The sequence below is a fragment of the Rhinoderma darwinii genome, chromosome 11, assembly GCF_050947455.1.
Source record: "Rhinoderma darwinii isolate aRhiDar2 chromosome 11, aRhiDar2.hap1, whole genome shotgun sequence".
NCBI lineage: Eukaryota > Metazoa > Chordata > Amphibia > Anura > Rhinodermatidae > Rhinoderma > Rhinoderma darwinii.
In genome coordinates, this window is record NC_134697.1 from 92,175,250 (window position 1) to 92,203,068 (window position 27,819).

The 27,819-nt window shown below is 48.0% G+C and overlaps 4 protein-coding genes across 4 annotated transcripts; all 4 read right to left on the bottom strand.

The window, feature by feature from the left end:
- Positions 1-11,277: 11,277 nt before the first annotated feature.
- On the bottom strand, positions 11,278-11,670 carry LOC142663365 (histone H2A type 1). The gene has a single exon (XM_075841972.1). It carries the CDS (start codon positions 11,668-11,670, stop codon positions 11,278-11,280), a length of 393 nt encoding a protein of 130 aa, XP_075698087.1.
- Positions 11,671-14,155: 2,485 nt separating this feature from the next.
- LOC142663040 (histone H2B 1.1) lies at positions 14,156-14,536 on the bottom strand. Its single transcript, XM_075841337.1, has one exon. The coding sequence runs from the start codon at positions 14,534-14,536 to the stop codon at positions 14,156-14,158; it is 381 nt and encodes a 126-aa protein (XP_075697452.1).
- Positions 14,537-17,988: 3,452 nt separating this feature from the next.
- LOC142663042 (histone H3-like) lies at positions 17,989-18,399 on the bottom strand. The gene has a single exon (XM_075841338.1). The coding sequence runs from the start codon at positions 18,397-18,399 to the stop codon at positions 17,989-17,991; it is 411 nt and encodes a 136-aa protein (XP_075697453.1).
- An 845-nt stretch (positions 18,400-19,244) lies between these two features.
- LOC142663353 (histone H1.01-like) lies at positions 19,245-20,030 on the bottom strand. The gene has a single exon (XM_075841959.1). The coding sequence runs from the start codon at positions 20,000-20,002 to the stop codon at positions 19,265-19,267; it is 738 nt and encodes a 245-aa protein (XP_075698074.1). The 5' UTR covers positions 20,003-20,030; the 3' UTR covers positions 19,245-19,264.
- Positions 20,031-27,819: the final 7,789 nt, after the last annotated feature.

The window sequence follows — 27,819 nt, forward strand, 5'->3', positions numbered from 1 at the left end:
ACAGCAAAGAAACTGATAGCTGAGGTAGTGTGCCGCTATGGAGTACCAGAGACAATTGAAAGTGACAGAGGTACTCATTTTACCCAAGAACTATTGAGGAACATATTAAAAAGCCTTGGGATAGAACAAGCATTTCATACTCCCAATCACCCACAAAGCAGTGGTAAGATCCAAACTTTCTTTCAGGTACCCACTCACTACAACCTGGAGACTGGGTGGTAACAAAGATACACAACAGGAGCAGTCTGGAACCAAGGTACAGCCAACCAGTAGAAGTACAGCCGGTCACCGCCACATCAGTGAAGCTCCAAGGTACAGCCAACCAGTAGAAGTACAGCTGGTCACCGCCACATCAGTGAAGCTCCAAGGTACAGCCAACCAGTAGAAGTACAGCTGGTCACCGCCACATCAGTGAAGCTCCAAGGTACAGCCAACCAGTAGAAGTACAGCTGGTCACCGCCACATCAGTGAAGCTCCAAGGTACAGCCAACCAGTAGAAGTACAGCTGGTCACCGCCACATCAGTGAAGCTCCAAGGTACAGCCAACCAGTAGAAGTACAGCTGGTCACCGCCACATCAGTGAAGCTCCAAGGACGAGCCAATTGGATACATGCAAGCCATTGTAAAAAAGTTATCAGCCCAGATGACGTCGCCTCGATCGATGATGTTGCCCTTGGCAGGGTTGGTGTTGATGTTGCCCCTCGTGGGGACGATGACTCAAGTTCTCAAGGAGGAAGTGGACAATAAATTCATAAAACATCATCAAATTATAACAGCATTAACAAACTTATCTTATTGTTGGATATGTACACACAGTCCTATAAGTTCAAAATCCATGCCATACATGGCTGTGCCCCTTAGTGAGAAAGAACTTCTTAACACTACATGTTGGGATCCCTCAAAGGTAAAGGATAACACAAAAAGGTATACATGGTCTAATACCAGTGTGCCCTTACCCATAGCAGGATGGATGGAGGATCCCTGGTGGCAGGTAAATCTAACCCTGATACCTGGTAAGGCACTGATTCTCACACAGAAGGAAAATGGAAAATGGGTCCCTAAAAATGTCACTAAAACACTGACACTAGGTGAGATCCCCATAAAAGGCATAAAGATAAGCTTCAATAAAACCCAACAGACCTCAGATGTATTTAGACCAAGTCTGGTAGAACGGTACATACATAATGGTAGTTGGGAATACGGCCATTTCTTCCCTTCAGGAAGTAAGACTGATCGTAAACGTTATCCAGGGTATATGGAAGAAACAGACTTACAAGGGAATGAAACTATGTATTGTGGATGCACAGGAGTATACCATGGCTCTTTGGGAACAAATTGTCCTTGGTGTGTATTACAGCAGTCTTTTCCCTTAGTTCATTTTGCTCATATGTTAACCCTAGGAAGTATGCAATGGTTTGACCTTCCCCATGATATATATATAGTGTGCGGACATAATGCATATAAATGGATCCCGCAGACTACACAGGTACCTGTACCCTAGCTAGGTTACAGTCTGCTAACTGGACATGGGACACGGATGCTCTTCCTTATGATAAAGAACCAAAACTCCTTATGATAAAGAACCAAAACATATGCTGTACAAAAGGGAGGGAAAGCAAAAAGCCCACCCATTGGTACACTTACCTTGGCACACCAAGTTAGGATATGCTCTATCTATCTCTGGAGGACCAATTAGAAACGCACATAACATAGAAAAACTAGCAGAGTTGTTTGACAATATGACCGAATTAATATTTGATGCTTTAAATGTTTCTTCAGTACTTACCCGACAGCTTATTACTGTTACTAACCAACATACACTTGTACTAGATTACTTAACTGCAAGTCAAGGGGGTATGTGCCAGATAGTGGGTCCTGCATGCTGTCATTATATAGATCCCCAAGGGACAGTACAGATTAAACATGATATTGAGCAAGCACAGCAATTAAAGGAGGAATATAGGGAAGCCAATTCTGAAGAAGATTGGAACCTAGATTGGCCAGACTGGTTGTCATGGCTGAACCCGGCCTCATGGTTCAGAGGCATTGGAGGATGGGCTGCAGGACTCATGGTTCAGAGGCATTAGAGGATGGGCTGCAGGACTCATGGTTCAGAGGCATTGGAGGATGGGCTGCAGGACTCATGGTTCAGAGGCATTGGAGGATGGGCTGCAGGACTCATGGTTCAGAGGCATTGGAGGATGGGCTGCAGGACTCATGGTTCAGAGGCATTGGAGGATGGGCTGCAGGACTCATGGTTCAGAGGCATTGGAGGATGGGCTGCAGGACTCATGGTTCAGAGGCATTGGAGGATGGGCTGCAGGACTCATGGTTCAGAGGCATTGGGGGATGGGCTGCAGGACTCATGGTTCAGAGGCATTGGGGGATGGGCTGCAGGACTCATGGTTCAGAGGCATTGGAGGATGGGCTGCAGGACTCATGGTTCAGAGGCATTGGAGGATGGGCTGCAGGACTCATGGTTCAGAGGCATTGGAGGATGGGCTGCAGGACTCATGGTTCAGAGGCATTGGAGGATGGGCTGCAGGACTCATGGTTCAGAGGCATTGGGGGATGGGCTGCAGGACTCATGGTTCAGAGGCATTGGGGGATGGGCTGCAGGACTAATGGTTCAGAGGCATTGGGGGATGGGCTGCAGGACTCATGGTTCAGAGGCATTGGGGGATGGGCTGCAGGACTCATGGTTCAGAGGCATTGGGGGATGGGCTGCAGGACTCATGGTTCAGAGGCATTGGAGGATGGGCTGCAGGACTCATGGTTCAGAGGCATTGGAGGATGGGCTGCAGGACTCATGGTTCAGAGGCATTGGAGGATGGGCTGCAGGACTCATGGTTCAGAGGCATTGGAGGATGGGCTGCAGGACTCATGGTTCAGAGGCATTGGAGGATGGGCTGCAGGACTCATGGTTCAGAGGCATTGGAGGATGGGCTGCAGGACTCATGGTTCAGAGGCATTGGAGGATGGGCTGCAGGACTCATGGTTCAGAGGCATTGGAGGATGGGCTGCAGGACTCATGGTTCAGAGGCATTGGGGGATGGGCTGCAGGACTCATGGTTCAGAGGCATTGGGGGATGGGCTGCAGGACTCATGGTTCAGAGGCATTGGGGGATGGGCTGCAGGACTCATGGTTCAGAGGCATTGGGGGATGGGCTGCAGGACTCATGGTTCAGAGGCATTGGGGGATGGGCTGCAGGACTCATGGTTCAGAGGCATTGGAGGATGGGCTGCAGGACTCATGGTTCAGAGGCATTGGAGGATGGGCTGCAGGACTCATGGTTCAGAGGCATTGGAGGATGGGCTGCAGGACTCATGGTTCAGAGGCATTGGGGGATGGGCTGCAGGACTCATGGTTCAGAGGCATTGGAGGATGGGCTGCAGGACTCATGGTTCAGAGGCATTGGAGGATGGGCTGCAGGACTCATGGTTCAGAGGCATTGGAGGATGGGCTGCAGGACTCATGGTTCAGAGGCATTGGGGGATGGGCTGCAGGACTCATGGTTCAGAGGCATTGGAGGATGGGCTGCAGGACTCATGGTTCAGAGGCATTGGAGGATGGGCTGCAGGACTCATGGTTCAGAGGCATTGGGGGATGGGCTGCAGGACTCATGGTTCAGAGGCATTGGGGGATGGGCTGCAGGACTCATGGTTCAGAGGCATTGGAGGATGGGCTGCAGGACTCATGGTTCAGAGGCATTGGGGGATGGGCTGCAGGACTCATGGTTCAGAGGCATTGGGGGATGGGCTGCAGGACTCATGGTTCAGAGGCATTGGAGGATGGGCTGCAGGACTCATGGTTCAGAGGCATTGGAGGATGGGCTGCAGGACTCATGGTTCAGAGGCATTGGAGGATGGGCTGCAGGACTCATGGTTCAGAGGCATTGGAGGATGGGCTGCAGGACTCATGGTTCAGAGGCATTGGAGGATGGGCTGCAGGACTCATGGTTCAGAGGCATTGGGGGATGGGCTGCAGGACTCATGGTTCAGAGGCATTGGGGGATGGGCTGCAGGACTCATGGTTCAGAGGCATTGGAGGATGGGCTGCAGGACTCATGGTTCAGAGGCATTGGAGGATGGGCTGCAGGACTCATGGTTCAGAGGCATTGGAGGATGGGCTGCAGGACTCATGGTTCAGAGGCATTGGAGGATGGGCTGCAGGACTCATGGTTCAGAGGCATTGGAGGATGGGCTGCAGGACTCATGGTTCAGAGGCATTGGAGGATGGGCTGCAGGACTCATGGTTCAGAGGCATTGGAGGATGGGCTGCAGGACTCATGGTTCAGAGGCATTGGAGGATGGGCTGCAGGACTCATGGTTCAGAGGCATTGGGGGATGGGCTGCAGGACTCATGGTTCAGAGGCATTGGAGGATGGGCTGCAGGACTCATGGTTCAGAGGCATTGGAGGATGGGCTGCAGGACTCATGGTTCAGAGGCATTGGAGGATGGGCTGCAGGACTCATGGTTCAGAGGCATTGGAGGATGGGCTGCAGGACTCATGGTTCAGAGGCATTGGAGGATGGGCTGCATGACTCATGGTTCAGAGGCATTGGAGGATGGGCTGCAGGACTCATGGTTCAGAGGCATTGGAGGATGGGCTGCAGGACTCATGGTTCAGAGGCATTGGAGGATGGGCTGCAGGACTCATGGTTCAGAGGCATTGGAGGATGGGCTGCAGGACTCATGGTTCAGAGGCATTGGGGGATGGGCTGCAGGACTCATGGTTCAGAGGCATTGGGGGATGGGCTGCAGGACTCATGGTTCAGAGGCATTGGAGGATGGGCTGCAGGACTCATGGTTCAGAGGCATTGGAGGATGGGCTGCAGGACTCATGGTTCAGAGGCATTGGAGGATGGGCTGCAGGACTCATGGTTCAGAGGCATTGGAGGATGGGCTGCAGGACTCATGGTTCAGAGGCATTGGAGGATGGGCTGCAGGACTCATGGTTCAGAGGCATTGGAGGATGGGCTGCAGGACTCATGGTTCAGAGGCATTGGAGGATGGGCTGCAGGACTCATGGTTCAGAGGCATTGGAGGATGGGCTGCAGGACTCATGGTTCAGAGGCATTGGAGGATGGGCTGCAGGACTCATGGTTCAGAGGCATTGGAGGATGGGCTGCAGGACTCATGGTTCAGAGGCATTGGGGGATGGGCTGCAGGACTCATGGTTCAGAGGCATTGGAGGATGGGCTGCAGGACTCATGGTTCAGAGGCATTGGAGGATGGGCTGCAGGACTCATGGTTCAGAGGCATTGGGGGATGGGCTGCAGGACTCATGCAAGGCGCTTTACATATATTACTCATAATATTGATTATATACGTTTTTGTTAAATTAGTAGCATATCTGATACCTATGCTATGTAAGAAGGCTAAGAAAATTGTCTATCATAAGCCAAAACCTTTTAATCAACAATACCCTATGTCACAGGGATTTTATGCACAAGGCCAGAACCTGGTGAATGGGTGAACACCCCCCCCCCCCCCATGTAACACTAAGTGTGTGTTCATTTATTAAAGCTTTGCCACTTATATCTTATATACATGTTAGGACTTTTATACAGGGCATGTTGTTATTGTTATCACCATATAAAATATTGACAGAGGTAGAGTCCAACAAATCCAAGCAGCCGTGCAGACGAGAAACTACGGGACTTGTCAACGCACTGACGGGACCCTATACCCAAACCTGAACTTGGTGATCGCATTATATTATTAGTAGTGGCCCTATTCACTATTTTATTTGAGGTTTATAATCAGATCATTCTTAATCTCTGTATTTTAATATGAGAAAAAGGGGGGTTTGTGATGGCTGGTCAAATTGCTTATGTTCTCTGTATTAAACGACACTATGAATTATCCAGCAGGATGCCGGATTATGAAGATATGGATTCTCCATTTTGTAATGATCTCTTTCTGGTTCTGTTTGAATCACAAGGGAATAAGTTATTACTTTGTGTTCTTCTTCGTGGCCTTCAATACTGGTAGATAGGAGTCTGGCAGAACGCCTAGGCCTGAAATAATCATCATATTTGTAATTAATTCTCTTCATCTCAGTATTTCACACACATATATGAAATCACCACATACACTTATGAAAACCTCCTACATTTCTATTGTTTGTAGGCCAGGATTTGCAGGTGTTAGAAAGATCATGTGACTTCAGTGGGAAGGTACCCTGTGACGTATTTTCAGTCTACGTGTAAAATGTTATGATTGGTTGTTCCATGAGAGGTAACACCCTGGTTAGAGGGTACGCCCTGAGGGTATATTAACCTATGTATCTTGATAATAAATGAGAATATTGATTGAGACGACAGATTGCTATTGTCTTTATTGATCTCCCGGTGCACTGCTGATACTTCAATTACCATATTAGAATACCACCTGACAAAGCAGAGGGAGCCCATTAGAACGCCCATCCCAAAAGGTGCTACCTGGAAGGGGTTTCTTCGACACCAGCATTATGTCCCTGTTTCTTCATATTTCCGGCATTTTGTCCCTCTTCCTTCATATAACCGGCATTATGTCCCTGCTCCCTCATATTACCGACATTATGTCCCTGTTCTATTACAGCGTGTAGAAGAAACCAGAGACTGCTCCAATAACCAGGCACAGACACCAGAGTTTGTTCCACCTGTATTAACCCCTTAATGACGGGGCCTGTTTGGGCCTTAATGACCAAGCTAGATTTGTTAAATCTGGTATGTGTGACTTCATCAGAGAATAACTCTGCGAAAGTTTTGAATATCCAAGTAATTCTGACATTGTTTTTTCGTCACATGTTGTACTTTATTTTAGTGGTAAAAGTAGACTGATACGATTTGCGGAAATGAATAAAAAAATAGAAAAAAATGAAGAAATTTTGTAAAAATTATCATTTTTCCCTATTTTTAACTGCAATATGTCACATATGTACACACATACTGTACAATTTTTTTTATTAAATATATATTTCCATCTCTTTACTCTATTTTGGCAGCACTTTTGAAAAAAACTCGAGTCTTCACTAGATAGAAGAACCTGCAGGGCGGCCATGACAAGGTTTTTTTTTTTCAGTGACTGGTTGTACAACGTCTCTTTAGCTCCATCAATCCTTATGAGGGACGAACGTGCCAAGTGACGCGGTACACCATAACAGACCCCTGCCCGGCAAGGTAGGAACCGCTATGTGCACAAAACAACCAATCACCTACAGAATATATAGAGGGACAGTGTCCAAAACCATCTATAGGAACAGTAAAGGATCACTAATCCCCAAAATGATGTCAGTATTTCCAGAAGAACCGTAACAAAGCCCATGGTGTATTGATAAGGAACAGCTCGATTATTAGAGATCCTCCAAAAAAAAAATATCATGCCCGTATCACGGTACAGAATTAGGAATGTAACAGCCGCATGTGGCAGGACATAGTCATAACAAAAAGGAAATACATCCTCAATTTATTCTTGTAACCATTGCTAAAATGCACGACTTCCACTAATTCAGGGGCGGCACGGGCCGCAGGGGTGGGATTTATCTACTAATTCAGGGGCGGCACAGGCCGCAGGTGTGGGATTTATCCACTAATTCAGGGGCGGCACGGGCCGCAGGTGTGGGATTTATCCACTAATTCAGGGGCGGCACGGGCCGCAGGTGTGGGATTTATCCACTAATTCAGGGGCGGCACGGGCCGCAGGTGTGGGATTTATCCACTAATTCAGGGGCGGCACAGGCCGCAGGTGTGGGATTTATCCACTAATTCAGGGGCGGCACGGGCCGCAGGTGTGGGATTTATCCACTAATTCAGGGGCGGCACGGGCCGCAGGTGTGGGATTTATCCACTAATTCAGGGGCGGCACAGGCCGCAGGTGTGGGATTTATCCACTAATTCAGGGGCGGCACGGGCCGCAGGTGTGGGATTTATCCACTAATTCAGGGGCGGCACGGGCCGCAGGTGTGGGATTTATCCACTAATTCAGGGGCGGCACGGGCCGCAGGTGTGGGATTTATCCACTAATTCAGGGGCGGCACGGGCCGCAGGTGTGGGATTTATCCACTAATTCAGGGGCGGCACGGGCCGCAGGTGTGGGATTTATCCACTAATTCAGGGGCGGCACGGGCCGCAGGTGTGGGATTTATCCACTAATAAATGCAATGCCCACATTTATTTTTTATTTCAAGAACACTTGTGGGGTCCATGTTCTGAATAGACAGATGTGGCTCCTGCACAATAAACAGTATTCATTTGTGAGTGATCAAGTCCTGGATTTAATTGTCCAAGAAATGTATAAAAAAAAATCATAAAGGGAAAATTTAGTTTTACAGTCTGAAATAAATACTTTACTTCCTCCCCGTGAGAATCCCTCCCTCCCTTGGAAAGCTCAGAAACGAAAAATAAAATATGAATAAATGAAATTGACTCCCTAAAAAGAATCCCCCCCACCCTTTTTGGTGTTCCCTAAATTATACGGTGTGGTAGGACTCAAAACAGGGGTAGTTGCACAGGCCTGGATTTGAAGGGCACATGGGGCAGTAAAACCGGGAATCGCTCCTCCTTCCGTGCTTACTGCACACCCGGCATCTCTTTTGGGGGTATCTTTGGTTCACAGTGGCAGGGACGGGGTGAAGGAAGTGGCGCTCAGTGAGCCTTTTGACATTCTCCGACTCAAAGGAGTCTCCAGGTGCGGGGGAGTCAAACAGGAGGCGCTCTATAATTTTCTCCTGATACTGGAGGAAACTGAGCGTTCCCTGGGTCTTGTACAGCACATAGCTGTTGTAAGTGGCCATCTGGATGAGGTAGATCGCTACCTTTTTATACCAGGCCCTAGTTTTGCACTTGACCAGGTACGGTTGTAGGACCTGGTCAGATAGATCGACTCCCCCCATGAACTTGTTATAGTCCACAACGCAGACCGGTTTCCTCTTATCAGAGGTAGAGCCCCTCTCTCTCACTGCCACTGTGGTGTCCTCGTGCACGGTGGAGAGCATGTACACCTCCTTTTTGTCACTCCATTTGACAGCGAGCAACTGGTCACTGGTGAATGAGAGTGACGCATCCCTTACTAGTCGCCTGGACACCAGTCGTTGAGGGAAGCCGACTCTATTTTTTTGTATCGTCCCACAGGCCCCTGTATTAGCAGCATGGAGGGACTTATACAGGGGGACACTGGTGTAGTAATTGTCGGTGTACACATGGTACCCTTTCTGTAGGAATGGCACCATGAGTTCCCAGACAATTTTCCCACTAATGCCAATATCCTCTGGGCATCCTGGGGGATTAAGGTGGCGGTCCCTGCCCTCATATATAAAAAAGGCACAGGTGTAGCCCGTTGTGCTCTCGCACACCTTATAGAGTTTCACTCCGTATCGGGCTCTTTGGAGGGGATGTATTGGCGAAACGATAGACGGCCCTTGAAGGACATAAGGGACTCGTCTACCGCTAGTTTTTGGCCTGGGGTGTATAAATTGAAAAATGAGTCGCTTAGGAGGGAGATGAGGGGTCTCAGTTTGTTGAGGCGATCATAGGCTGGGTCACTTCTTGGGGGGATTTGTGTATTGTCAGAAAAATGCATGAAACGCATTAGAGTCTCATAGCGCGTTCGGGCCATAACGGCTGCAAATACAGGCGTGCTATGGATAGCGCTGGTAGCCCAATAGGAGCGGATAGAGGTTTTTTTTACTATGCCCATGTTTAGGGTAATTCCCAAAAAAATGTTTATTTCAGAAACTGTTGTGGGGATCCATCCTCTGGCATAGCAAGACCTGGGATTTTGGGTGCCAAATTGCCTGGCGTATAAATTCGTCTGCTGGACAATTATTTCCAGGACCTGATCGCCTATAAACAAATGAAAAAAATTATAGGGACTAAAATTTGAGACATCTGCGTTGATGCCTGGAGTCGCTGTAAATGGCAAAACTTGGGGGGAGAAAGCAATTGCAGGATCCCAAATTGCGGAAGGGACTGCAGTACTAGGCCCGTCTCCCGACGCTTCACCGCTGACCGCTGCGTCCACCACCATAGGGCTGGGGGGTCCAGTGGCAGAAGCAGAACTTGTGTCGCTTTCTGAGCCAAGTTCTGCTTCTGACGCAGTGTCCGTATCACTGCCGGAACCGCTAGAGCATAGCATGGCGTATGCCTGCTCTGCAGAGAACATTCTGCGGCTTCTGCGGTTCATGTTCACCACACTAATAATTGTATTTTTTTTTAGAAGACAAACAAAAAAACGGGGGTGATTACGTGTAATCTGGGGTGATTACTGGTAATCTGGGGTGATTACGGGTAATCTGGGGTGATTACGGGTAATCTGGGGTGATTACGGACAATATTCGGATAATATCTGAACACTGGCGAGTATGTATGTGGTGTATTTTACAGTATAATACAGCACAAGATTTGTATAGTATCTCTCTCTCTCCTCTCACAGATCAACTACAGTGAGAGGAGGGAGGGAAAGAGCACAAATCTTGTGCTGTATTTTGAAAATCTGGGACTATGGTCACTGTGATAGGTATATCACAGTGACCATCTGATCAGGGACCAATTATAACGGTCCCTGATCAGTTTCTATTTACAGGCAGAATAGCTGCCTTTCACTGACAGCGCATGCGTGCGCCATTTTTTTTTCCGGCGGTTGGGGGGAGGGGGGGGCACGATCGGGGGCCTAACAAGTAGTTTTTTATCTCCTCTCACCAAACATTCATGGTGAGAGGAGATAAAAATGTAAATTTTCAACCGCTGTATTAATTGTAACGGCGGTCGCCGGTATTCGTTGAATACCGGCGATCGCCGGTTTGGGGACCGCAACAACGGTCCCCAGACTGTGCTCCAAGCCCTCAGCTACCTCAGGTAGCTGAGAGCAGGGAGCTATCTCTTTTCGCGGCGCCACAATTTTATTCAGATGCAGTGCCGTGAAAAGGCCTATGCATCAGAATAAAGCCCGTTAGTGGCAGCCGTGAAAAGGCATATTGGCGGTCACTAACGGGTAATGTGTTCTGTACAGTATAGTTAGTGCACCAATGAGGACAGCGCCACCATCTGCACGAGGCAGTAGTGAATGTATAGGTCATGAGTAACGCAGTTCTACACCCACCCACCCTATGGCTTCCTCTTCAATGTGAAACCCCGCGGTATATGAATTGATATGGGTAGATCTCTGTACAAGCAGCGCCACTTATCTGGCGCAGAACGTTTACATATCGGAGATCAGCGGTGAGAGCTCTGTTCTAAGGATCACGTGGGCGGCTCTTAAAAGAGCCTTTGTGGTTAAATGTGGATAAGCGGCGCTCACTTGCTCTTGGCGCTTTTGCTGCTCTCGGTCTTCTTGGGCAGCAGAACGGCCTGGATGTTGGGCAGGACGCCTCCCTGAGCGATGGTCACACCACCCAGCAGCTTGTTGAGCTCCTCGTCATTGCGCACGGCCAGCTGCAGGTGACGGGGGATGATTCGGGTCTTCTTGTTGTCCCGGGCGGCATTTCCGGCCAGTTCCAGGATCTCAGCGGTCAGATATTCCAGCACAGCGGCCAGGTAGACCGGAGCGCCGGCGCCGACCCTCTCAGCGTAGTTACCCTTGCGGAGAAGTCTGTGCACACGACCGACAGGAAACTGAAGTCCTGCCCGGGATGAGCGGGTCTTGGCTTTAGCCCGCACTTTGCCTCCTTGCTTTCCTCTTCCAGACATGTCTATTATCTGATCAGATCTAACGGCTGCGCTCCGACCGCCACTTCTTATACCCGGATGGAGCAGAGAGCTTCTTCTCTGATTGGCCGCATCTAAAACTGATATTCAACGCCAGACGCTGTAGCCAATGAGGAAGTAGAATATTTCTATAGACTCGCAGATAACACCACGCCTCCTCCTCTGTCTCTACCAATAGGAACATCTCCCGCCTGAACTCGAATGGAGCAGGAATAAAGCAGCAGCGGCGGCTTCTTCTCATTAGGCGCCAAGTAATGTGCCCCGTCCCCGCAGGAAGGACCCAAAGGCTCTTCTAAGAGCCCCCACCAAGTCTACAACAGAGCTGCCGCCTCCATCTTGTGCTTATTCGTGCGCATGTCTTTATTCCCGCTGGTCTCCCATGTCTGGAAGAGTCGTTCAGTCCGTGCAGCGGCTCCTTCATGCTGCAGGATATGGGGGGACATTCCCGGGTGTGATAGCGCAGAGCTGCTGCTGCATTAGGGGCTTGTTATCTGCGGGCTGCACGGGCTGATTCTTCTCTATCCAACGATACCGTGAAACGCACAATTCCAACGTACCAATCTCCAGTATAAAGGGGGTGACGTACAAACATGTAACACGTCTTTATTACATCCGTATCGTTCCCGAATTACCGGCATTATGTCCCTGTTCCCTCATATAACTGGCATTATGTCCTATGTAGGAGGGTACAGGGACACAATGCAGGTAACATGTCCCTGTTCTCTCATCTTCCAGACATTATGTCCCTGTTCCTTCATATTACCGGCTTTATGTCCCTGTTCCCTCATATTACAGGCATTATGTCCCTGTTCCCTCATCTTACCGGCATTATGTCCCTGTTCCTTCATATTACCGGCTTTATGTCCCTGTTCCCTCATATTACAGGCATTATGTCCTATGTAGGAGGGAACAGGGACATAATGCCGGTAATATGTCCCTGTTCCCTCATATTAAAGGCATCATGTCCTTGTTCCTTCCTATTACCGGCATTACGTCCCTGTTCCCTCATATTCCCCGCATTATGTCCTTGTTCCCTCATCTTACCGGCATTTTGTCCCTGTTCCCTCATATTACCGGCATTATGTCCCTGTTCCCTCCTATTACCGCATTATGTCCCTGTTCTATTACAGCGTGTAGAAGAAACCAGAGACTGCTCCACCTGTATTAAAATAACGACTCAACACACTAGAGTTTGCGGCTACAATAACCTTGCACCAAAAAAAAACCGGGTATTGTAATACGGGTGGAGCAAACTTTGTTGTTTTGTGCAAGATTATTGTAACAGCAAAGTCTGTATTGCAATACCTGGCACAGAGGAGACACCAGAGTCTGCTCCGCCTGTATTACAATACCCGGCACAGAGGAGACACCAGAGTCTGCTCCACTTGTATTACAACACCCGACACAGAGGAGACACCAGAGTCTGCTCCACTTGTATTACAACACCCGGTACAGAGGAGACACCAGAGTCTGCTCCACTTGTATTACAATACCCGGCAGAGGAGACACCAGAGTCTGCTCCACTTGTATTACAACACCCGACACAGAGGAGACACCAGAGTCTGCTCCACTTGTATTACAACACCCGGCACAGAGGAGACACCAGAGTCTGCTCCACTTGTATTACAACACCCGACACAGAGGAGACACCAGAGTCTGCTCCACTTGTATTACAATACCCGGCAGAGGAGACACCAGAGTCTGCTCCACTTGTATTACAACACCCGACACAGAGGAGACACCAGAGTCTGCTCCACTTGTATTACAACACCCGGCACAGAGGAGACACCAGAGTCTGCTCCACTTGTATTACAACACCCGGCACAGAGGAGACACCAGAGTCTGCTCCGCCTGTATTACAATACCCGGTACAGAGGAGAGACCAGAGTCTGCTCCACTTGTATTACAACACCCGGTACAGAGGAGACACCAGAGTCTGCTCCGCCTGTATTACAATACCCGGCACAGACGAGACACCAGAGTCTGCTCCACTTGTATTACAATACCCGGCACAGAGGAGACACCAGAGTCTGCTCCGCCTGTATTACAATAACCACCCTTTATCCAGTCCTCGCCAGTGTGATTGCTTGTTCTCTATCGTCGACAAGCAGTTTCCCTGGCATCTTTTATAAATCTGACTACTACCCTCATCATTGTTATTTACAGATGTCCCATGCTTCCTTCCGTCTCCTAATGTACAATGTTCCGTTTCTTCTGGACAGTGTGATATTATGACGGGTCATCTGCCCGCAGGATCCGTGTGCCGGCTTCCTCACACGCGGCAATGTCCCTCCCTGTCCGGCAGCCACATAATGTATGAAGCAGCATCTGCACCGACACGAGAGCGGCCGCACATAGAACAGGGGGACTAGCGGGAGGCCAGACAATAGCAGGCACAGCTCTGTTGTAGACAAGGTGGGTGGCTCTTAGAAGAGCCTTTGTGTTCTTACTGCAGGGACGGGGCACATTACTTGGCGCTGGTGTACTTGGTGACGGCCTTGGTGCCCTCGGACACGGCGTGCTTGGCCAGCTCTCCAGGCAGCAGCAGGCGCACGGCAGTCTGGATCTCCCGGGAGGTGATGGTGGAGCGCTTGTTGTAGTGAGCCAGGCGGGAGGCTTCCCCTGCGATGCGCTCGAAGATGTCATTGACGAAGGAGTTCATGATGCCCATGGCCTTGGACGAGATGCCGGTGTCAGGGTGGACCTGCTTGAGCACCTTGTACACGTAAATGGCGTAGCTCTCCTTCCTGCTCTTTCTCCGCTTCTTGCCGTCCTTCTTCTGTGTCTTGGTCACGGCTTTCTTGGAGCCCTTCTTGGGCGCCGGGGCAGACTTGGCGGGCTCAGGCATGATAACACACTGTGATCTGCTCACAACTGAGATAATGGAATGCTTTACCCTCCCACCGCTGCTGTATTTATACACGGGCTATGCAAATGAGCATCGTCATAAGCCACTCCCAGTGCAGCTAATTGGTGGTTTCCACGAGTCTGTTCTCTGTTGGTGGATTTAAATCTATCCGATCACAGGAGCTGGTGAGCGGTGCAGTTGTTAACTACTGCCTCGGGTAGATGGTGGCGCAGTCCTCATTGATGCACTAACTATACTGTACAGAACACATTAATAGTACAACTACTCCAGTGATTCATGTTCATGATCTACAACCCGTCCCCGACTACATAGTGTCTTAAATTATATCTTCCAGTCTCAAGAGCGTTGTCACAATTCGGTCCCCCTGAAGTATAACCACCATCATCCCAGGTGTTTAGGTAAGATTCCATCCCCGCGTCATGTACGGATAAGAGCAGTTCCTAAACTACAAAGGAGAAGTCCTACGAGGGGTCTGCGGCAATGCTTTATATACACAGGAGACGCTATTAGGGTAACAAACCCTTCCTCTCAAGGACTCTTATTGCTTCTAATTCTGCCCTGGTGTACACCACCAACTAAATGTGAACAAATGAAAAAGGGAGGGGAAGAGAAGGGCAAGAAGCGCACGGATCAAAGAATCTCTCGAATTAAGAAAAATTATAGATCAATAAAACAACGAGCTTAGAGGTATATTCTACCTAACAGGGAAGGGGTGAACGGTCCCTGTGTAGAGAACACCCCATTTAATGAACAAATCCCATTCAGCATTGTGACTTATCGTAGATGAAAGGGAATAAAAGGGAAAGGTACATAAATCAAATATCAAAAGTGGGGGCATAAAGGGGACAAACTGGGCTGTAATGTTCGTCTCCCTCAAGTACCGCACTATTGGAGCTCTGATATTAGATGTTACTTCTGAATAGAGCTGCATCAATTTGTCCTTTTCATTCTCTGAATGCGTCTCAGTAAATGTTACTCTGCAGCAACTTCATGCGTTAGTGGGATGAGGGGAGTCCTAAGTATAGACAACGCACAGTGTTAGTACGAAGTAGAAATAGGTGCATTCTGTTTCCTGTCATTGTATTGCCAGCAGCTCGATTATACCAGCAGTCTGGCAAAGTGACATACAAGACAATGCAAGTCCATACTTATGTGGAACTTGGTGCTACAAATTGGTAGTTTGTTTTGAAAATCGCGTAACATTTGTAGCAATGAGAGCAGCTTGGAAAACACGGCCCCTCCAACATTGGGATTTGCTCTTGTAAAATGCCGTATCAGCTGCATCAGTTTTGTCCTTTTTCATTCATTGAATGCGTCTCACTAAATGCTGCTCTGCAAGAAACTGCACGCGTTACTGTAATAAAGTGAGTCCTATATCGGGACAGCAGACAGATTCATTATTAGTACTAGAGGTTAACAGATTTATTGCCAGCAGCCTTATTAATCCCAGCCGTCCGGCAGAATGAGATACGGGCCGAGCCGATACTTGTGTCAAAGTTGGTCCCAGTAACAGATTTATTGTTTGTTGTAAGAATCTGGTAACATTAGTAGCAGTGACAGCAGCTAAGAAAACACTGGCCCTCTCTCCAAGGATTGCGGAAAGCACGTTGCCCAGCAGCAAGCTGGACGCCGAAGAAGCAACACCGCAAGTCAGCTGTTTGATCCACTGCTCGTGCGCTTATACAGCGCTATGAGCAACTGAGCGGATATTCAGCGGTGAGTTTCTGCCACTCCTGTACGTGCAGGCATCGGCACAAACGGCGTCCGGCAGCGCCGCTACGAGGTGTATTCCTGCCGGAGGATCACTCGCCAGCAAGTATAGCACTAAGGCACTCTTTCCCTTCAGATTAACACTCTCTGGTCCAAGACCGGTTTGTCAGCTGCTTCTAGGACGCTATTAGGGGACACACTGCAGTCCTATATCCTGCTCCTCACTGGAAGACCGACGTGATACTGAAGCCCCTACCCCCGTGTATATAGAAGTAGAAGGTCACTGCTCAGATACACGAGCGGTCACCAGCAGACATCATAGCTGATCTATAGAGGATGTGGCGGCTCTGAGAAGAGCCTTTGTGTTGTGTAAGATGGAGCTGAGCAGGAGCGGAATTAACCTCCGAAGCCGTAGAGAGTGCGGCCCTGGCGTTTGAGCGCGTACACCACGTCCATAGCGGTGACGGTCTTCCTCTTAGCGTGCTCGGTGTAGGTGACGGCGTCACGGATGACGTTCTCCAGGAAAACCTTCAGGACGCCGCGAGTCTCTTCATAGATGAGACCGGAGATGCGTTTGACGCCTCCCCTGCGAGCTAGACGGCGGATGGCAGGCTTGGTGATGCCCTGGATGTTATCACGGAGCACTTTCCTGTGCCGCTTAGCACCGCCCTTTCCGAGTCCTTTTCCTCCTTTACCGCGACCAGACATCTTGTAAGCTGGAGCTAAAGAGAACTATTGTACCGACAACCGCGGGGCGCGTCTTTATATAGACCTTGGGCGGACCAGAGAGAGAACTGTAAGACATGTCACTTCCGGGGCGTTTCTTTAAGTAAATTCACATTACCAATCCCTCCCCCTCCCGTTGATTGGCTTAACTCAGATTTTGAATTGCACGTTCATTTTACAATACCGGCCGCTCTTTTCCCGCTTATAGCGCGACTGCTGTGTAATCTCTATCTGCCCCAAATCTAAAGCGTAATGTTAAGGGAAGCAAGGAACAAGCGTGACGTCTTGGATTAGTATGGCGGCTGCTCGTCATCTGCCGTCAGGTTCAGGATTTGTGTGCCCGCAGATCACCCCTCCGGCCACCAGCACCACAACGGTTTTATAGAATGAATAGGGAGGAGAGGACTCGGGCAGTGTTAATAGGTTTAGATCTCTGATTTACAAGTGACCAGGACTACACCCGATGATCATGACCTCACAGAATAAGAGTATAATTCCCCTGCGCTTGTGTTCACACCGGGCGGAGGATACCTGCTCCCCCACCCTACACGCTGCGCCTGGTTTGCCTTTACAAGGAGTAGGGAACAAGGACTCCGCCCACACTGGTCAGCGGAGGATGATTAGCTGCACATAACGGCGTCATTCCTCGCAGCAGCAGCGGAGGTTATTATCGGAAGAGCGATCTGCGGTCATCAGTGAGGAGTGGGGCGTGTTATCACTGCGATACAGCCGGAGAGCGAGGTGATGAATACAGCGCAGACACCCGGCATAACACATGAAAAGGGCCGAATAACCTGAGTGCTAGAGACGGGGACTGGTTATAGTGTAAATGGCGCTAAGCACTGAAAGGGTTAACAATGGCACCTCCACATATTAATAGCAGAGCACCGAGAAGCCAGCGGGAGAGTCGCGGTAGAATTAACGGAGGAAAAGGATTCAGCTCGTTTGAGGGAGGATTTGGTGGCTTTGTGTTGTAATCGTTGCCGGGTTCAGACCTAAGCCCTCTCCCCACGGATCCTGCGGGCCAGTTGAATGTCTTTGGGCATGATGGTGACCCTCTTGGCGTGGATGGCACACAGGTTGGTATCCTCAAACAGTCCGACCAGATAAGCCTCGCTGGCCTCCTGCAGAGCCATGACTGCTGAGCTCTGGAAGCGCAGATCGGTCTTGAAGTCCTGAGCGTTCTCTCGCACCAGGCGCTGGAAAGGCAGCTTACGGATAAGAAGCTCGGTGGACTTCTGGTAGCGGCGGATTTCACGGAGAGCGACTGTGCCCGGGCGGTAACGATGAGGCTTCTTCACTCCGCCGGTAGCGGGAGCGCTCTTCCGTGCAGCTTTAGTAGCCAGCTGCTTGCGGGGCGCTTTCCCGCCGGTGGATTTACGCGCAGTCTGCTTTGTTCTGGCCATAACTCTACAACAACGTGCACACTAGTAGACTGATACGAGGAGAGGAAAGAGCAGAGTATTTATACACTTGAGCGTGTCCTCATTGGTCCATGAAAGACACACCCCTACATTCTATTGGCTTCTTCATAAAAAAAATATGCGACCGACAAAGCAAATGTGATATTCGCCACCAATCACCGTTCCGAAGAGGCGGACACCGGTTTACATGACGTCCACACGCAGCTTGTACAGCAGGGGGTGTTAATAACAGCTCACTGTATTTCCATGTCCGCAGATCACGTACACAGCGTTATATAAGAGACAACTTCCCCATCATCCGCCGCTTCAGTGGTTTTATAGATTACACAAAGGGACAATCCCCCACCCCATCCTTACACAGAACACTGTGCCCCGTATCCAGAGGCAGCATATAAGGGTCACCATCCACCACGTGTAATGAGGAGCAGGGGACATTGTGCTCTATTTACACCGGAGAGTGTAAACCATCGGCCTCCTTCACGTGGATCCTGTGCTGTAAGCTACAAGTCTATTGCTGCCCCGTCCTTATTTCCACATTACACCTGGTGGACTGTGACCTGATAAACTCTGCCTGGATGTTACACCATAGTGACGGGACGGACACTGTGGAGGTCCGGATACAGCAGCTATGGCGTCCAGCGCAGATGACCAGAAATGACACTTGTCATAGAGTAACAGGGACATGAAGCTCCTCCGTGCACACGCGATGATGGCGCCTCCTTTATCTCAGGATCGCGCTGCTGTCTGTACCGGAGGAAAAAGCGGCCAGTGATCATACAGCTCTGCCGGGGAGAAGGTGGTGGCTCTGAAAAGAGCCTTTGTGGGACAAGAAACGGGCGGCTCTCGGTTATTTCTTCGTCACGGTCTTCCTGGAATTAGACGAATTCTTAGCCGGACTCTTGGCAGCTTTCTTAGCCGGACTCTTGGCAGCTTTCTTAGCCGGACTCTTGGCAGCTTTCTTAGCCGGACTCTTGGCAGCTTTCTTAGCCGGACTCTTGGCAGCTTTCTTAGCCGGACTCTTGGCAGCTTTCTTAGCCGGACTCTTGGCAGCTTTGGGCTTGGCCGCCTTCTTTGCTGGGCTCTTTGTTATTTTCTTGGGGGCAGGTTTTGGCTTTTTGGGGCTGTTCGCCACCTTCTTGGCAGCGGCAGGCCTCTTGGCCTTTGTCAGGCTCTTGGCCGGAGTCTTCTTCGGGGATTTGGCAGCAGCCGCCGGCTTCTTCTTGACCGCTTTGTCCTTAGTCTCCAGCTGCTTCTTGTTCAGCTTGAAGGAGCCGGAGGCGCCGCTGCCTTTCACCTGGAGCAGGGTTTCCTTGGTCACCAGAGTCTTGAGCGCCATCTTCAGGCGGCTGTTGTTCTTGTCTACATCATATCCTCCAGCAGCCAGAGCCTTCTTCAGGGCGGCCAGAGACACCCCACTGCGCTCTTTGGAGGCGGACACGGCTTTCACGATGAGCTCGGACACGCTGGGACCGGAGGGTTTTTTGGTTTTCTTGGCGCCCCCTGCTGCAGGTTTTTTCGGCTGCTTCTTGGATTTGGCGGCAGGCTCGGTGGGAGGGACAGCGGCGGCTGGTGCGGTCTCTGCCATCGTATAACACGGGAATCCACTAAAACAATTATTCTGCGAGGGAAAAACACTGAGAACAGAGATGGGGGCGCCTCTTATATGTACAGCGGCTGCTCGGTGATTGGCTGCGATTGTCCTGAGCGTCTATTGGCTGACACTGATCACATGTCCTTCCTTTCCTCATCTGACAGGAGTGAAGCTCCGCTCTCCCCTTGTGCTTCCCTGCCCGGGATAAGAGCCCTTTCCGACTAGAAGCGGCCGGGCGAGCGGGCTCTCTACGTGACTTCCCCCTCCCTGACATTCCCCCTACTCATTTCTAGCCTTCACTGGCAGAGATGCTGGGAAGGAGCCGGGTGGAGGCCCCGGGATCTCTGCCATAGTTCTGACGATCTGCACGTCGCTGTGATCGGACAAGATAAATGTGTTTGCGGGAGCTCGTTCCTTCTATTCCCGGCACTTGTCACTATCACAGGGTTCTTTACCACAATGTCTAACGTGCGGGAAGCTGATTGTCCGATGCGGGGGCGACCTGGAGCTGCAGAGAGCCCAGAAGGGTAACCCGGCACAGACGCGATGTCGGAGTGTCTTCCGCCTGTCTTACTGTAACTTGGCACAGAGGAGACACCAGAAACTGCTCCACCTGTGTTACAATAACCCAGCACAGAGGAAACACCAGAGTTTGCTCTACCTATGTTACAATAAGTCGTCAGAGGCAGGACACCAGCGTCTGCTCCACCTGTATTACAATTTCCCAGCACAGAAAAGACACAAGTCTGCTCCTCCTTTACTAAACTAACCTGACACAGGCCAGACCCCAGAACCTGCTCCTCCAGCAGTACATTACCCGGACACAGACAGGACACTAGAGACTTCTCCACCTGTATAACTATAACCTAGCACAGAGGAGGGAACAGACACTGCTTGTTCCTCTTGTACTACATTAAGCCGGCAAAAGACAAGACACCGTAGTATTGTCCCTGTCCCCTCATATTACTGGCATTATGTCCCCTGTAGGAGGGTACAGGGACACAATGCTGGTAATATATCCCTGTTCCCTCATCTTCGAGGCATTATGTCCCTGTTCCTTCATATTACCGGCTTTATGTCCCTGTTCCCTCATCTACCAGGCATTATGCCCCTGTTCCCTCATATTACAGGCATTATGTCCCTGTTCCTTCATATTACAGGCTTTGTGTCCCTGTTCCTTCATATTACAGGCTTTATGTCCCTGTTCCTTCATATTACCGGCTTTATGTCCCTGTTCCCTCATCTACCAGGCATTATGCCCCTGTTCCCTCATATTACAGGCATTATGTCCCTGTTCCTTCATATTACAGGCATTATGTCCCTGATCCTTCATATTACAGGCTTCATGTCCCTGTTCCTTCATATTACAGGCTTTATGTCCCTGTTCCCTTATATTACAGGCATTATGTCCCTGATCCTTCATATTACAGGCTTCATGTCCCTGTTCCTTCATATTACCGGCATTATGTCCCTGTTCCCTCATCTTACAGGCATGATGTCCCTGTTCCTTCATAATACCGGCATTATGTCCCTGTTCCTTCATAATACCGGCATTATGTCCCTGTTCACACATAGTACCGGCATAATGTCCCTGTTCCCTCATATTACTGGCATTATGTCCCCTGTAGGAGGGTACAGGGACATAATGCCGGTAATATTTCCCTGTTTCCTCATCTTACAGGCATTATGTCCCTGTTCCTTCATATTACCGGCTTTATGTCCCTGCTCCCTCATTTTACAGACATTATGTCCCTGTTCCCTCATCTTACTGCCATTATCTCCCTGTTCCTTCTAATTACCGGCATTATTTCCCTGTTCCTTCATATTACCGGCATTATGTCCCTGTTCCTTCATATTACCGGCATTATGTCCCTGTTCCTTCATAATACAGGCATTTTGTCCCTGTTCCTTCATCTGAACCGGCATTATGTGCCTGTTCCTTCATCTTACACGAATTATATCTCTATTCCTTCATAATATTGGCATTACGTCCCTGTTTCTTCATATTACCGACATTACGTCCCGCCTCCTTCATATTATCGGCATTACGTCCCTGTTCCCTCATCTTACCGGCATTTTGTCCCTGTTCCCTCATCTTACCGGCATTATGTCCCTGTTCCTTCATCTTACCGACATCATGCCGGTAATATAAAAGTACAAGGACATAATGCCAGTAATATGAAAGTACAAGGACATAATGCCAGTAATATGAAAGTACAAGGACATAATGTCCCTGTTCCCTCATCTTACCGGCATTATATCCCTGTTCCTTCATATTATCGGCATTATCTCCCTGTTCCTTCATATAACAGGCATTATGTCCCTGTTCCTTCATATTACAGGTATTATGTCCCTGTTCCTTCATATTACAGGCATTATGTCCCTGTTCCTTCATATTACAGGCATTGTGTTCCTGTTCCTACATATTACAGGCATTATTTCCCTGTTCCTTCATATTACAGGCATTATCTCCCTGTTCCCTCATCTTACAGGCATGATGTCCCTGTTCCTTCATAATAACGGCATTATGTCCCTGTTCCCTCATATTACCGGCATAATGTCCCTGTTCCCTCATATTACTGGCATTATATCCCCTCTAGGAGGGTACTGGGACATAATGCCGGTAATATAATGTCTGTAATATGAGGGAACAGGGACATAAAGCCGGTAATATGAAGGAACAGGAATATAATGCCTGTAAGTTGAGTAAACAGGGACATGTCCCTGTTCCTTCATATTACCGGCTTTATGTCCTTGTTCCCTCATATTACAGACATTATGTCCCTGTTCCCTCATATTACCGGCATTACGTCCCTGCTCCTTCATATTACCGGAATTACGTCCCTATTTCTTCAAATTACTGGCATTATGTCCCTGTTCCTTCATATTACCAACATTATGTCCCTGTTCCTTCATATTGCAAGCATTTTGTCCCTGTTCCTTCATATTACCGGCATTATGTCATTGTTCTTTCATATTACCGGTATTATATCCTTGTTCCTTCATATTACAGGCATTTTGTCCCTGTTACTTCATCTTTCCGGCATTATGTCCCTGTTCCCTCATCTGAACCAGAATTATGTGCCTGTTCTTTCATTTTACCGACATTATGTCCCTGTTCCTTCATATTATCGGCATTACGTCCCTGTTCCTTCGTATTACCGGCATTACGTCCCGGTTTCTTCATATTACCGGCATTACGTCCCGGTTTCTTCATATTACCGGCATTACGTCCCGGCTTCTTCATATTATCGGCATTACGTCCCTGTTCCCTCATCTTACCGGCATTTTGTCCCTGTTCCCTCATATTACCGGCATTATGTCCCTGTTCCTTCATATTACAGGCATTATGTCACTGTTCCTTCATATTACAGGCATTATGTCCCTGTTCCCTCATCTTACAGGCATTATGTCCTTGTTCCTTCATATTACCGGCATTATGTCCCTGTTCCTTCATCTTACAGGCATTATGTCCCTGTTCCTTTATATTACAGGCATTTTGTACCTGTTCCTTCTTATTACAGGCATTATGTCCCTGTTCCTTCATATTACCGGCATTATGTCCCTGTTCCTTCATATTACAGGCATTACGTCCCTATTCCGTCATATTACCGGCATTACGTCCCTGTTCCTTCATATTACAGGCATTATGTCCCTGTTCCCTCATCTTACAGGCATTATGTCCTTGTTCCTTCATATTACCGGCATTATGTCCCTGCTCCCTCATCTTACCGGCATTACGTCCCTATTCCTTCATATTACCGGCATTATGTCCCTGTTCCTTCTTATTACAGGCATTATGTCCCTGTTCCTTCATATTACCGGCATTTTGTCCCTGTTCCTTCATATTACCGGCATTATGTCCCTATTCCTTCATCTTACAGGCATTATGTCCCTGTTCCTTCATCTTACAGGCATTATGTCCCTATTCCTTCATCTTACAGGCATTATGTCCCTATTCCTTCATATTACAGGCATTATGTCCCTGTTCCTTCTTATTACAGGCATTATGTCCCTGTTCCTTTATATTACAGACATTTTGTACCTATTCCTTCATATTACCGGCATTATGTCCCTGTTCCTTCTTATTACAGCCATTATTTCCCTGTTCCTTCATATTACCGGCATTATGTCCCTGTTCCTTCTTATTACAGGCATTATGTCCCTGTTCCTTCATATTACCGGCATTATGTCCCTGTTCCTTCATATTACCGGCATTATGTCCCTGTTCCTTCATCTTACAGGCATTATGTCCCTGTTCCTTCTTATTACAGGCATTATGTACCTGTTCCTTCTTATTACCGGCATTATGTCCCTGTTCCTTCATATTAACGGCATTACGTCCCTGTTCCCTCATCTTACAGGGATTATGTCCCTGTTTCTTCATATTACCGGCATTACGTCCCTGTTCCTTTATATTACAGGCATTTTGTACCTGTTCCTTCTTATTACAGGCATTATGTCCCTGTTCCTTCATCTTACATGCATTATGTCCCTGTTCCTTCATCTTACAGGCATTATGTCCCTGTTCCTTCTTATTACAGGCATTATGTCCCTGTTCCTTCTTTTTACAGGCATTATGTCCCTGTTCCCTCATATTACCGGCATTATGTCCCTGTTCATTCTTATTACCGGCATTATGTCTCTATTCCTTCATATTACCGGCATTATGTCCCTGTTCATTCATCTTACAGCCATTATGTCCCTTTTCCTTCATATTACATGCATTATATCCCTGTTCCTTCACATTACCGGCATTATGTCCCTGTTCCTTCTTATTACAGGCATTATGTCCCTGTTCCTTCATCTTACAGGCATTATGTCCCTATTCCTTCATCTTACAGGCATTATGTCCCTATTCCTTCATCTTACAGGCATTATGTCCCTGTTCCTTCATCTTACAGGCATTATGTCCCTATTCCTTCATCTTACAGGCATTATGTCCCTATTCCTTCATCTTACAGGCATTATGTCCCTGTTCCTTCATCTTACAGGCATTATGTCCCTGTTCCTTCTTATTACAGGCATTTTGTACCTGTTCCTTCTTATTACAGGCATTATGTCCCTGTTCCTTCATCTTACATGCATTATGTCCCTGTTCCTTCATCTTACAGGCATTATGTCCCTGTTCCTTCTTATTACAGGTATTATGTCCCTGTTCCTTCTTATTACAGGCATTATGTCCCTGTTCCCTCATATTACCGGCATTATGTCTCTATTCCTTCATATTACCGGCATTATGTCCCTGTTCATTCATCTTACAGCCATTATGTCCCTGTTCCTTCATATTACAGGCATTATGTCCCTGTTCCTTCATATTACCGGCATTATGTCCCTGTTCCTTCTTATTACAGGCATTATGTCCCTGTTCCTTCATATTACCGGCATTTTGTCCCTGTTCCTTCTTATTACAGCCATTATTTCCCTGTTCCTTCATATTACCGGCATTATGTCCCTGTTCCTTCTTATTACAGGCATTATGTCCCTGTTCCTTCATATTACCGGCATTATGTCCCTGTTCCTTCATATTACCGGCATTATGTCCCTGTTCCTTCATCTTACAGGCATTATGTCCCTGTTCCTTCTTATTACAGGCATTATGTACCTGTTCCTTCTTATTACCGGCATTATGTCCCTGTTCCTTCATATTAACGGCATTACGTCCCTGTTCCCTCATCTTACAGGCATTATGTCCCTGTTTCTTCATATTACCGGCATTACGTCCCTGTTCCTTTATATTACAGGCATTTTGTACCTGTTCCTTCTTATTACAGGCATTATGTCCCTGTTCCTTCATCTTACATGCATTATGTCCCTGTTCCTTCAACTTACAGGCATTATGTCCCTGTTCCTTCATCTTACAGGCATTATGTCCCTGTTCCTTCTTATTACAGGCATTATGTCCCTGTTCCTTCTTTTTACAGGCATTATGTCCCTGTTCCCTCATATTACCGGCATTATGTCCCTGTTCATTCTTATTACCGGCATTATGTCTCTATTCCTTCATATTACCGGCATTATGTCCCTGTTCATTCATCTTACAGCCATTATGTCCCTTTTCCTTCATATTACATGCATTATATCCCTGTTCCTTCACATTACCGGCATTATGTCCCTGTTCCTTCTTATTACAGGCATTATGTCCCTGTTCCTTCATCTTACAGGCATTATGTCCCTATTCCTTCATCTTACAGGCATTATGTCCCTATTCCTTCATCTTACAGGCATTATGTCCCTGTTCCTTCATCTTACAGGCATTATGTCCCTATTCCTTCATCTTACAGGCATTATGTCCCTATTCCTTCATCTTACAGGCATTATGTCCCTGTTCCTTCATCTTACAGGCATTATGTCCCTGTTCCTTCTTATTACAGGCATTTTGTACCTGTTCCTTCTTATTACAGGCATTATGTCCCTGTTCCTTCATCTTACATGCATTATGTCCCTGTTCCTTCATCTTACAGGCATTATGTCCCTGTTCCTTCTTATTACAGGTATTATGTCCCTGTTCCTTCTTATTACAGGCATTATGTCCCTGTTCCCTCATATTACCGGCATTATGTCTCTATTCCTTCATATTACCGGCATTATGTCCCTGTTCATTCATCTTACAGCCATTATGTCCCTGTTCCTTCATATTACAGGCATTATGTCCCTGTTCCTTCATATTACCGGCATTATGTCCCTGTTCCTTCTTATTACAGGCATTATGTCCCTGTTCCTTCATATTACCGGCATTTTGTCCCTGTTCCTTCTTATTACAGCCATTATTTCCCTGTTCCTTCATATTACCGGCATTATGTCCCTGTTCCTTCTTATTACAGGCATTATGTCCCTGTTCCTTCATATTACCGGCATTATGTCCCTGTTCCTTCATATTACCGGCATTATGTCCCTGTTCCTTCATCTTACAGGCATTATGTCCCTGTTCCTTCTTATTACAGGCATTATGTACCTGTTCCTTCTTATTACCGGCATTATGTCCCTGTTCCTTCATATTAACGGCATTACGTCCCTGTTCCCTCATCTTACAGGCATTATGTCCCTGTTTCTTCATATTACCGGCATTACGTCCCTGTTCCTTTATATTACAGGCATTTTGTACCTGTTCCTTCTTATTACAGGCATTATGTCCCTGTTCCTTCATCTTACATGCATTATGTCCCTGTTCCTTCAACTTACAGGCATTATGTCCCTGTTCCTTCTTATTACAGGCATTATGTCCCTGTTCCTTCTTTTTACAGGCATTATGTCCCTGTTCCCTCATATTACCGGCATTATGTCCCTGTTCATTCTTATTACCGGCATTATGTCTCTATTCCTTCATATTACCGGCATTATGTCCCTGTTCATTCATCTTACAGCCATTATGTCCCTGTTCCTTCATATTACATGCATTATATCCCTGTTCCTTCACATTACCGGCATTATGTCCCTGTTCCTTCTTATTACAGGCATTATGTCCCTGTTCCTTCATCTTACAGGCATTATGTCCCTGTTCCTTCATCTTACAGGCATTATGTCCCTATTCCTTCATCTTACAGGCATTATGTCCCTATTCCTTCATCTTACAGGCATTATGTCCCTGTTCCTTCATCTTACAGGCATTATGTCCCTATTCCTTCATCTTACAGGCATTATGTCCCTATTCCTTCATCTTACAGGCATTATGTCCCTGTTCCTTCATCTTACAGGCATTATGTCCCTGTTCCTTCTTATTACAGGCATTATGTCCCTGTTCCTTCATCTTACATGCATTATGTCCCTGTTCCTTCATCTTACAGGCATTATGTCCCTGTTCCTTCTTATTA